Source organism: Salvelinus fontinalis, chromosome 11, assembly GCF_029448725.1.
Source record: "Salvelinus fontinalis isolate EN_2023a chromosome 11, ASM2944872v1, whole genome shotgun sequence".
Classification (NCBI taxonomy): domain Eukaryota; kingdom Metazoa; phylum Chordata; class Actinopteri; order Salmoniformes; family Salmonidae; genus Salvelinus; species Salvelinus fontinalis.
Window position 1 is genome coordinate 31,290,154 of NC_074675.1, and position 12,977 is coordinate 31,303,130.

Sequence of the window (12,977 nt, forward strand, 5' to 3'; positions counted from 1 at the left end):
ACGAGCAAGAATTGAGTACGAGGCAGTTTAATTTGAGAACGATATTTTACTAAATTGAAACAGCACCCCCTATTTTGACAAGAGGTTTTATTAATGTTCTGGAGTAAAAAAATAACTATATATATATATATATATATAAAACATGTCTTACCGAGCTTTTCCATAAGTCCATGCAAGTTTCTTCAACTGTCTTTTGACTGTGATTATAGCGATGTTGGTGTTGCCATCGACTCACTGAATGAGTCTATGGCAACACCAACATCGCTATAATCACAGTCAAAAGACAGTCAAAAGACAGTCTTGAATAGTCTCCCTGGAAATGGAATACAATGTAAAAATGTGCAGCATATGGTTAAGATTTATTTATGCATTATTTTTAGCATTATTAGGCCTATTTTACAGTATTGTCACCTGCTGTACCTGTTCATATGCCACTGTAATCGATGGGGGCTCAGGGCGGTACCATTCTGTTCATCTGATGAAGGTGCACATGGATCAGATTCAAACTTTTAAGACCGAGATCGAGTCATTGAAGACAGACCAGCAGAAAGAGAAACATTATCTGAGGGCAGAGATACGGGCGACAGCTGATGCATTGGTCCAGAGCCAGGCGGCATTGGCGGAGAGTCACTCCTCATTAGCGGAGAGTCAGGCGGAGAATGACGCGTTGAAGAGGGCGTGGAACAAGATGGAGTCACAATCCATGCCAGGCACACCTGTGAGCTCTGTAACTCCCCCTCCGACAGGCAGAGTCAACATACCTGGCAGGTTCGTCAGGTTGTTGGTTCACCCTGACATTTCCATTCCTCTTCTGACAACAGAACTTGACCAACTGGTCACCAGGCACAGCAAGGGCCGTCCGGCCCGTTATGCTGTTCTGCTATAGCGTAATTGTAACGATCGTCTTCAGGTGAAAGAGAGGAGGACCAAAATGCAGCGTGATGATAATCCATATTTTAATAGGCTACTTAAACAACAAACAAAAAAACAAACTGACAGAAAGAACCGAAGACGCTACAGTCCCGAACTAGTGAACACAGAACAGATGAAAACACGAACAGGAACAATCACCCACAAAACACACTACAAAACAGGCTACCTAAATATGGTTCCCAATCAGAGACAATGACTAACATCTGCCTCTGATTGAGAACCATATCAGACCAAACAAGAAACCCCACATAGAAACAGACTGAGGGGTAGCTCCGGACTGAAAGGCAGCTCCGGACTGACGGGCAGCTCCGGACTGACGGGCAGCTCCGGACTGACAGGCAGCTCCGGACTGACGGGCAGCTCCGGACTGAGGGGCAGCTCCAGACTGACGGGAAGCTACGGACTGAAGGGCAGCTCCGGACTGAAGGGCAGCTCATGACTGACTGGCGGCTCTGGCAGCTCCTGACTGGCGGACGGCTCTGGCGGCTCCTGACTGGCGGGCGGCTCTGTTGGCTCCTGACTGGCGGGCGGCACTGGCGGCTCCTGACTGGCGGGCGGCTCTGGCGGCTCCTGACTGGCGGGCGGCTCTGGCGGCTCCTGACTGGCGGGCGGCTCTGGCGGCTCCTGACTGGCGGGCGGCTCTGGCGGCTCCTGACTGGCGGGCGGCTCTGGCGGCTCCTGACTGGCGGGCGGCTCTGGCGGCTAAGGACAGACGGGCAGCTCAGGCGGCGCTGGACAGACGGGCAGCTCAGGCGGCGCTGGACAGACGGGCAGCTCAGGCGGCGCTGGACAGACGGGCAGCTCAGGCGGCGCTGGACAGACGGGCAGCTCAGGCGGCGCTGAACAGATGGGCTGCTCAGGCGGCGCTGGACAGACGGGCAGCTCAGGCTTGCCGAGGTGCACTGTAGGCCTGGAGTGTGGTGCCGGAACTGGTGGTACCGGGCTGGGGACATACACCTCAAGGCTAGTGCGGGGAGCAGGAACAGGACGTACTGGACCCTGGAGGCGCACAGTAGGCCTGGTGCGTGGTGCCGGAACTGGTGGTATCGGACTGGGGACACGCACCTCAGGGCTAGTGCGGGGAGAAGGAACAGAATGTACTGGGCTGTGGAGGCGTACTGGAGGTCTGGTGCGTGGTGTTGGCACTGGTGGTACTGGATAGACCGGACCGTGAAGACGCACTGGAGGTCTCGAGCTAATGGCCTGCACAACCCGTCCTGGCTGGATGGTAACTCTAGCTCAGCACGTGCGGGGCGGAGGCACAGGACTCACTGGGCTGTGCAGACATACCGGAGACACAGTGCGCAACGCCGGCGCAGGATATCCTGGCCCGAGGAGACCCACTGGCTGTCTGGAGAGCAGGGCTGGCACCATCTTCCCTGGCTGGATCCTCACCCTAGCTCGGAAGATGCGGGGAGCTGGGATGTAGCGAACCGGGCTAAGCACGCGTACTGGAGACACCGTGCGTTCTACCGCATAACACGGTGCCTGACCAGTACGACGCTCTCTCTCTCCATAGTAAGCATGGGGAGTTTGTGCAGGTCTCTTACCTGGCTTCGCCACACTCCCTGTGTTTCCCCCCCCCCAATACATTTTTGGGGCTGCCTCTCGGGCTTCTTACCGCGCCGCCGTGCTCGTTCTGCCAACTCCATTCTCCTTTATACCTCCTCGCACTGCTCCAGCGAATCCCAGTTGGGCTCGGGCACTCTCCCTGGGTCGACCGCCCATCTGTCTATCTCTTCCCAAGTATTACAGTCCAGATTCTGCTCCCATGTCCAGAAATCCTGACATCACTGCCTCTCCTGCTCCTGCCCGTTACCACCCTGCTTGGTCCTTGGTTGGTGGGTGATTCTGTAACGATCGTCTTCGGGTGAAAGAGAGGAGTACCAAAATGCAGCGTGATGATAATCCATATTTTAAAACCTCTTGTCAAAATAGGGGGTGCTGTTTCAACTTTGTAAAATATCGTTCTCAAATTAAACTGCCTCGTACTCAATTCTAGTTTCTAAAACAGTTTGAATTATTTCTCTGAATGAAACAGAACTCCTTCTGCAGCACGTTTCCTGTCAGGGAGTGAGATTTCAGAAATCGAGGTCCCTGTTCTGAGGTCAGTTTATAAGTCCCCATGTAAGCCATCGGGCTACATGCACTGCATACGTCTTCCTCTGGATGTCAGTAAGCGGGGAGAATTTGAATGGAGTGGATTGCGCAATCTGGGACCTTATATAAGACCGTGGAACAGAAGTACCGTCCTTTTCAACGGTGCGCCTGGCGCAAGAAGACATCACAATGGCGTCCTGCAAACGCTTTCGTTTTAGTAGTTCTATATCTCCGGTCATGTTTTTATTCGTTGTTAAAGACATCATAAGGTAGTTAATTTAAACCGACTTATAGCAGTTTATAGCAGTTTATTGCAATTTTCTGGGATTTCTTTGTCATGCACTTTCACGAGTTGGACACCTCTCCAGTTGGTGGCTAACATTAACGGCTATTTCGACCGGACAAGAGGACATCTTTCAACCCAAAGACGATTGTTCTGGAGAAAGGACACCTTGCCCAAGATTCTGATGGAAGCTCAGCTAATAGTAAGCAGTCTTTATGCTGTTAATTCGTACTTATGTTGACAAATGTTAAATAATAATTCCGCCATGAATTATGGGGCGGTCTCGCTTTAGCGCACGCTGTATTGCGCAGTAACGTTAATTTTAAAAATCTAACCCAGCGATTGCATTAAGAACTAATTTATCTTTCATTTGCTGTCCAACCTGTATTTTTTAGTCAAGTTTATGAATAGTTTTCGATTAGAATAGGTGCCTTTCCCAAGATTTCTCCTGACATTTTCTTTGCAGCTTGGCTGCTTTTTTCATTGTATAACCACGATTTGTGCCGCTAAATATGCACATTTTCGAACAAACTCTATATGCATTGTGTAATATGATGTTATAGGACTGTCATCTGAAGAATTCTGAGAAGGTTAGTGAAAAAATTTATATCTTTTGGTGGTTTATACGTAATCGCTATGTTTGGCTTGAATCAATGCTGTTGTGATGTTTGCTATTGTGGTATGCTAATATAACGCTGTCATGATGTTGCCTGCTTGGGTACTTCAAACCCCATCCCCCTCTCTCTGCCTCTCCCTTTCCTACCACAACCCATGCGGTGATCACAGAGAGATGTCGTAAATTCCTGAGAATCTCCTCATGGCCAATAGTATTATAGACAGAGGGTAAACTTTCAGGACAAAGGAATTCTCTTCCACCTCACAGAACTTGAGGTACGAACATATTTCATGTTCCTGCCAAAGTAGGAAAGATCGGTGAAGATCCTAGCTATTAACATGTCCATTTGTCCCCATGTGGGAAACTCAGGAGAGACTGTGGGACCACATTACCATACCGCTGTTTATATAATAACCTCAGATATGAGGTTTACACCTGTTTGTTGTATAAAATGAATGAGTGAGTATGATACTGTTTGTATAATTGTGTAATATGATTTTGAACTGTTTAATGAAGGAAAATACAACTCCCTGTTGTATTTGAACTAAATCCAAGGACCGCCCCTGAGCCAGTTGGGTCAGAGACCATGGTACCACCCCTCTCTGCTATCTGAATGAAAGTCAACTCTAAGAAATGACCATTTAGACCATGCTTTTCTCCATTAGGAGGAGAACGAAGGTTAAAGTACCATTGGTTCATCTTTAACCATACCACGTGGTTAAACTCTTAAGACGAATGAGAACAAGTCTTTGATATTGACTACTATTCTGCAGCTAGGAATTCGGTATCATTGAACGCGAAGAAAGACAACCGCCGAAACAAGCATTCTATAACGAATGTCACTCTGAACAATCTACAATAACTACAACAGAAGGAGCTCCAAAAAAACGAACTTCTCTCCGACGATCAAGACGACACAAACAATGAGCGTAAATATATATATATTGATTGCAATTGTTCCCGAATGAGTGAGCGTTCATGTGTAAGGATTAGCATGTCAATTGTTATAAAGAGTATACTCTGTAGTGACTTCTGAATCGACCCCCCGTCCATCCCTTTTGTCTAACAAGCCGCCATGCCGGTTCAGCCCACTAGGGAATATTGCTCCCATCATTTCATGTAACTATTTTAAGTTTGTTTGTTTGTTTATGCATTTCTGTGAATTAATTAGTTAGTAATAAATAAATGATTTAAGACAATTGATGTATGGATTTACGACGTTTGGAATGAGACTGACGTGAGGTACAGTAAATAAATCATTAATCAGAAGACTATTGATCAGATATGAAAATATCTGAAAGGTTATATTGGGAAATTATAACTTTGTAATCTAATAACTTTCCCTGGTGCCCTCGAATTCATAGTTAATTAGTTACGTTATTACTCAAGTGATAGCGTAAGCCCTAATTACAGGAATCTATGATAAAAACTATAAGTCTTCAATTTAACGATAGCAAAGACACGACAACGCTATATTGTGTTTTCGCTGTAAAAGAAGTTAACTTCTAGTTCCTCCCAAACCCGGATCCGGGAGCACCCCCATCAGTAAAAAAGCTGACTACCATAGCCTAGCATAGCGTCACAAGTAAATACTAGCATCTAAATATCATTAAATCACAAGTCCAAGACACCAGATGAAAGATACACATATTGTGAATCCAGCCATCATTTCTGATTTTTAAAATATTTTACAGGGAAGACACAATATGTAAATCTATTAGCTAACCATGTTAGCAAAAGACACCACTTTTTTTACTCCACCACTTTTTTACTGCATCAGTAGCTATCACAAATTCGACCAAATAAAGATATAAATAGCCACTAACCAAGAAACAACTTCATCAGATGACAGTCTGATAACATATTTATTGTATAGCATATGTTTTGTTAGAAAAATGTGCATATTTCAGGTATAAATCATAGTTTACCATTGCTGCCACCATCACAACTCTCACCAAAGCAACTAGAATAACTACAGAGAGCAACGTGTATTACCTAATTACTCATCATAAAACATTTCGTAAAAATACACAGCGTACAGCAAATGAAAGACACAGATCTTGTGAATCCAGCCAATATTTCAGATTGTCTAAGTGTTTTACAGCGAAAACACAATATAGCATTATATTAGCTTACCACAATAGCCAGAAACACAAACCATTTACCAGCAGCAAAGGTTAGCGATCGTAACAAACAGGCAAAAGATATATAATTTTTGACTAACCTTGATATTCTTCATCAGATGACAGTCCTGTAACATCATATTACACAATGCATATAGGGTTTGTTCGAAAATGTACATATTTAGCGGCACAAATCGTGGTTATACAATGTGATTAGTGGCCAAACATCAAGCAATCTGTCCGGCGCCATCTTGGAGAGGCACCTATTCTAATCGATAAGTATTCATAAACTTGACAAAAAAATACAGGTTGGACAGCAAATTAAAGATACATTAGTTCTTAATGCAACCGCTGTGTTCGATTTTTTAAATTAACGTTACTACGCATACAGCGTGCGCTAAAGCGAGACCGCACCGAAATTCATGGCGGAATTATTATTTGACAGTTGTCAACATAAATACGAATTAACAGCATAAAGACTGCTTACTATTTGCTGAGCTTCCATCAGAATCTTGGGCAAGGTGTCCTTTCTCCAGAACAATTGTCTTTTGGTTGAAAGATGTCCTCTTCTCCTGTAGAAATAGCAGCTAACGCTAGCCATCCACCGGAGAGGTGTCCAACTCGTGATAGCGCGTTACAAAGAAATCCCAGAAAATCGCAATAAACTGATATAAACTGCTATAAGTCGGTTTAAATTAACTACCTTATGAAGTTTTTAAGACAAAAATCTAATTAAATCAGAGCCGGAGATATAGAACTGCTAAAACGAAAGCTTTTCAGGACGCCATTGTGATGTCCCTCTTGCGCCAGGCGCCCCGTTGAAAAGAACAGTACTTCCGTCCCATGAGCTTTTATAGTGCCCCAGATGGTGCAATCCACTCCATTCAAATTCTCACCGCTTACTGACATCTAGAGGAAGGCGTATGCAGTGCATGTAGCCCCATAGCTTACATGGGGACTTCTGAACTGACCCTAGAGCAGGGATCTCGATTTCAGAAATCTCACTTCCTGACAGGAAGTGTGCTGCAGAATGAGTTCTGTTTCACTCAGAGAAATAATTCAAACGGTTTTAGAAACTAGAGAGTGTTTTCTATCCAATAGTAATAATATGCATATTGTACGAGCAAGAATTGAGTAAGAGGCTGTTTAATTTGGGAACGAATTTTTACAAAGTCGAAATGGCGCCCCCCTATTGACAAAAGGTTTTAAACAGGTCAATATTCGCAAGACCGCAGGGCCAGATGGATTACCAGGACGTGTACTGCGAGCATGTGCTGACCAACTGGCAAGTGCCTTATTTACATACTTAGTTTGGAACCACCAAGACTCTTCATCGAGCTGACCGCCCGGCCAAACTGAGCAATCAGAGGAGAAGGGCCTTGGTCAGTGAGGTAACCAAGAACCCGATGGTCACCCTGACAGAGGCCCAGAGTTCCTCTGTGGAGATGGGAGAACCTTTCAGAAGGACAACCATCTCTGCAGCACTCCAGTAATCAGGCCATTATTATAGAGAAGCCAGAGGGAAGCCACTCCACAGAAAAAGGCACATGACAGCCCACTTGAAATTTGCCAAAAGGCACTTAAAGGACTCTCAAACCCTGAGAAAAATGATTCTCTGGTCTGATAAAACCAAGATGGAACTCCAGAATACCAAGCGTCACAACTGGAGGAAACCTGGCACCATCCCTAAGGTGAAGCATGGTGGTGGCAACATCATGCTGTGGGGATTTGTTTCAGCGGCAGGGACTGGGAGACAAGTCAGGATCGAGGGAAAGATGAACGGTGCAAAGTACAGAGAGATCCTTGATGAAAACCTGCTCCAGAGCGCTCAGGATCTCAGACTGGGGCAAAGGTTCACCCTCCAACAGGACAATGACCCTAAGCACACAGCCAAGACAACGCAGGAGTGGCTTCGGGACTATCTGAATGTCCTTGAGTGGCCCAGCCAGAGCCCGGACTTGAACCCGATCAAACATCTCTGAAGTGACCTGAAAATAGATGGGCACCGACGCTCCCCATCCAACCGAAAGAATCGGAGATTACTCCCCAAATACAGGTGTGCCAAGCTTGTAGCATTTTACCCAAGAAGAATTGAGGCTGTTTTCTGTCGTGGAAATTCTAATAAATAATGAGTAGAGACAAGGTCAATCACCAATCAGGATATTACTTTATTCAAACCTTATTAATAAGGGAACATAGAGCAATTGCTTCTAGGATAATGAGGCTGGTCAACTCAACACTCCCAAGTGTTGTGGCTAGCAGCTCTGTCACAAAGAATACAAACTATATTTTATAGCAAGGATATACCCTCTTAGTCTCCATGACAAACAACAGATGTATGGAATGGGTCACAAGGTGAGACTTGATATATGATCAAGGAGTATCCCCCAGCCAGATAGCATTTGTTATGAAAACTGTTCTTATTGTACAGAGCTTAGGCCCCTAAGACGAGGCTCTGATCTCGTCCCTGGTACAGAAACACCAACTACTTATATGGCATAAATCAATTGTAGTCCTGAGGCGAGTGAGCCTCTGGGTCATACACTATCCCAGGATAGGTGTAACATCAGAGATGACGTACAATGGTTCCAGACACTACCCCACACAACTTGTCTCAGAACTTTTCTCCTCCAAGGCCAAAGGAGGGAGTGACTGGCGCACAGACAAGTAATTTTCTCCTAGTATTTGTATAGTATGAAAACGTTCCAACAACAGCTAAATCTATGGATGTTACGAAGCCTGTTTCCAGATCTTTAAATGATGCTCTTTTAACACAGCCCTACCCAAAGCTACACTGACCATAACACCAAACCCTGCATACGCTGGCGAGACAATTACTCTGACGTGTTCAGTGGGGTCTGACAGTGGCTGGAGCTACACATGGTACAAAGACAACACTATTAAAGAAGTGACCTTGTCTGGCAGACACTCTACAACAGGAGCCACCTTCACCATCAGTAGAGCTGCTGAGTCTGACCAGGGTCTCTACTGGTGTCAGGGAGAGATCCAGTCCAGATCCATATCATCAATCACCAGTGATCCTGTCACTATCACTGTGGAAGGTGAGTAATTGTGTGGTGTGTGTGTGTGTGTGTGTGTGTGTGTGTGTGTGTGTGTGTGTGTGTGTGTGTGTGTGTGTGTGTGTGTGTGTGTGTGTGTGTGTGTGTGTGTGTGTGTGTGTGTGTGTGTGTGTGTGTGTGTGTGTGTGTGTGGACATCACTGTATATGTCAGTAATCTGATGACCAGATCTTGGTAAATCAGACTGCATACTGTATGTTCAGAAATGACAACTTATGATATGGTCATGTTGTGATGAATGCTGATCAACATTATTTTACATTCTAAGGTGTGTGATAATGTTTATTTTCTGTGTTGTGTCTGTGCAGAGAGACCTGTGGCTGTTCTGACCCTCCAACCCAACTGGCCCCAGATATTCAGTGGAGAGACTGTCAATCTCAGATGTGACATACAGGGGGGAGAAGAGATTGAGTATGCGTTTTATAACAGTGGGAAGTCGATCTACACGAATACAGAGCCTGAGTACAGAATCAGTCCTGCAAAGAATGGTCTATATACCTGTGAAGGTCTTCAGAAAATAAATGGCTTAAAACACTCCCAGACCAGTAATGCTATACAATTGGCCGTGTTAGGTAAGTCTGTTTTTATGGGATTGCAAGAGAAAGAGACAGAATAGTGAGACAAAGACAAAAGGAATGAGGTCAAATAGCAGACAGTGAGATCAATGATCAATTATATTTAGATTTTAGGGTAAGGTACTATACCATAATAACAAAATTGGTAATTTTTATCTTAAATTATTTGAACATTTAAGTAATTTAATTGTGTCATTATCCTTCATAACAGATAAACCCCAAGCTCTCCTGAGTGTCTCTCCTCAGTGGCTGCACCCTGGAGACTCAGTTACTCTGAGCTGTGGGGTTAAAGAGTCATCTACAGGCTGGAGGTTCTTCTGGTACAGAACTGTTCCCTACACAGCTGGGTTACTGTCCCTATCAGACAGGTCCTACTCTGTAGAGCCTCTATCTGGAGATGGGACTACTGAAGACTCCTACACTCTGATCCCTGCTGGTCCAAGTCACACAGGAGGATATGTGTGTAGAGCTGGGAGAGGAGACCCAGTCTATGACACACTCTACAGTGAACCTCAGTTTCTCTGGTCAGGAGGTAACTAACTGCATTGAAACTGCATTTAATCACATTTAAGTCACCCTCATGTGTATATATAACCACTGTGTACGTTTGTCTCTGTCACTCTTTATTTCAGATCCGCAACCATCAGTGTCTCTCAAAATAAGACCTAACAGAACTCAACACTTTACATCAAAGTCTCTCTCACTAAGCTGTGAGGAGAAGAGGAACTCTACTGGATGGAGACTGAAGAAATACAGAGAGAAAGCAGTGGAGTCAGTGTGTGTCTCTAACTGGGGATCAATAGCAGGGTCCACATGTACCATCAGGTCCACATACACAGGGGACAGTGGAGTGTACTGGTGTGAGTCTGGATCAGGAGAGTACAGTAATGCTGTCAACATCACAGTGGACGGTAAGTCTTTTGTCCAACATTCACTAACCTTTTTTACATTACAATGTATGATAATTATGTTAAATTCTGTAACTGAATGGTTGCATTTCATAGAATACAAGCTCATCAGATGTTAATATAGTGTGAGTGATTACTCCAGATTTACAGTTTTATTGACATGCTATGTTACACAGTTGGCCCTCTGATCTTGGAGAGCCCTGCCTATCCCATGACTGAGGGAGACTCTGTGACTCTACGCTGTACAAATAGATATCAGGAAACAAACCCAATACCGAAGGTTGATTTCTACAAAGATGGAGTATTCATCAGGATTGAGACCACAGGAGAAATGACCATCCCTACAGTTTCCAAGTCAGATGAAGGCTTCTATAAGTGTAAATCTAATGAAGGAGAATCACCAGAGAGCTGGGTGACAGTGAGAGGTGAAAAACATATTATAATCACATGACCTTTTCATAATATCTGTGGTCATCAGTCATTTGTTGTGTTAAAAAGCATACTGTAGGTTTGGAGTTACAAGCTCAGGCTGGTCATCTGATCTCAAGTCAGTTGCCAAATATATAATGTATCTACAGAATTGTTTCACTTTGTCCACTACTTTATTTAGATTTTTTTTTTACTTCCTCAGAGTCTGATGGTAATTTGCTGTTCTCTCTCCAGGCGTAACTCCTGGACCCTCTACATCAGTCCTAGTAGGAGTGGTTGTGGGCCTGGTTGTTGCTGGTGTTCTACTGGCCATTCTCCTGGTACTGCTGTGTCCATATAAAAACGCCGGAGGTGAGACTTTTATAATTTGTTATTAAACTTTTTTGTTCATGTTTAGGAGAAAAATGTCTAATTGCAAAAGTTCAAAACATTGATGACCTGATATAATAGTATGCATTTCTCATTACAGGTTCCTGTTGCAACAGGACTTTCTCGTGAGTACACCTGTCTTTCAACTACGTTCCTTTTCATACAGTAAAATAGAATCTGTGTTTTTCATGACTATCTCTCTCCCTGTAGGCCCCCCCAGACCCAGAGCACGAACCAACAGGAACAAGAATCTACCCAGGGCCAGGCTCCTGATGCTGTGTATACACGTCTGCAGCATGGTCAGTCTCTTAGTCCACACCACTGTTACCCTCCCCTCTCTGTAATTTCACACACTGACTTTTCACCATTCACTTTGTATACAACATGTTACTGTACTTTAAGTCCCTAGACAAGCATGAGGGAAAACCAACACATTCATCTTTCTATCTGTTCTTTGATCAACAGGTGGCGCTAACATCTACGATGCAATCACTCTCTCAGACAATAATGACAATGGTATTGTATACCGTCTGTGAAGTTTAGCATGAATACAGGGTAGAGTTGTTGTTGCTGTTATTTTTCATATGTTTAATATTACTAGCATACTAACAGTAAGTAGAGATATTAGTGTATTACCTGTATGTTTCAGATGCTGGTGCTGCTACTGCTGGACCAAGTGATGTGATGTACGCCAAGATTCAACTCAAAGAGTTGGACAAGAAAAAGAAAAGTAATTCTCAACCGTCCCATACATTAATACAAAATGCTGCATTGTTTTTTACTCATGAAAAAAGTCCTCCTCCTCAGAAATGCCAGCTGATCCAAAAGAAAATCCAGTCTATTCTGAGGTCAAGATGGGGAAGACCACAGGTAAGACTCATTCTACAGGTTGGCAGTCAGTGAAATATAAATGTGCGATTTTGGAGTTTCAATGAAGATGCAGAATATGCAATAAGCTAATTCCTTCATTTGTTGACTGGAAATGTACATTTTCAGCAGCAACTGGACTTGTTGATGTGACCTATGCTGAGGTTGACCTTTTTATCATTCTGCATATAACTGGTTATATTATTCTGATGTGTTATCCTTACCCCTTACAGAAACTGCAAATCCACCTGAGGCAGATTTGGTCTATTCTCAAGTGAAGCCAGGCACATCCCCAGGTAAGACTAAATATAGTCGTATGCTATTGATATTTAATATGATACTAATATGGAACTAATTCTTCAATGTCAAAGTATACTGTATCAATTGTTAGGTTCTGAACAAACTGTAGTAAAAACTCAGACGGACAACTAGAAAAAGCTCAAACCAAGTTTATTCCCCCACTGGGTCATACATCTGCGAAGACAAGGCATGATTACACAAGCACATATATTTATAACCTTGTAATAGGCGGGGTCAACTCCTTACAAATCTAGACAACCAATACATCTCCGTTGCTAGGCAGGAATTGAATTGGTACCTCTCACTGGTGTAGTCATAGACCTGCCTGATACTAAAACATTTGTGGCCATGGAAGTGTATGTGTGAGATAGGACTGTAGGACTGTAGTAGGAGAG

General features: G+C 44.0%; 1 protein-coding gene across 1 annotated transcript; it reads left to right on the forward strand.

Moving 5' to 3' along the window:
- The first annotated feature begins 490 nt into the window (after positions 1–490).
- LOC129864707 (Fc receptor-like protein 5) lies at positions 491–12,103 on the forward strand. The gene is made up of 10 exons (XM_055937013.1): positions 491–718; positions 8,823–9,117; positions 9,443–9,706; positions 9,921–10,241; positions 10,342–10,620; positions 10,794–11,042; positions 11,281–11,397; positions 11,516–11,540; positions 11,626–11,714; positions 11,881–12,103. Exons 1-10 carry the CDS (start codon positions 491–493, stop codon positions 11,949–11,951), a joined length of 1,938 nt encoding a protein of 645 aa, XP_055792988.1. The 3' UTR covers positions 11,952–12,103.
- Positions 12,104–12,977: the final 874 nt, after the last annotated feature.

Excerpts from the sequence above, each read along its gene's own strand:
- LOC129864707 (XM_055937013.1), top strand. The coding sequence starts at position 491 with ATGGATCAGATTCAAACTTTTAAGACCGAGATCGAGTCATTGAAGACA. Across the intron at positions 10,242-10,341 it reads TCAGTTTCTCTGGTCAGGAG|ATCCGCAACCATCAGTGTCT; the intron begins GTAACTAACTGC and ends TCTTTATTTCAG. Across the intron at positions 11,541-11,625 it reads TGTTGCAACAGGACTTTCTC|GCCCCCCCAGACCCAGAGCA; the intron begins GTGAGTACACCT and ends CTCTCCCTGTAG.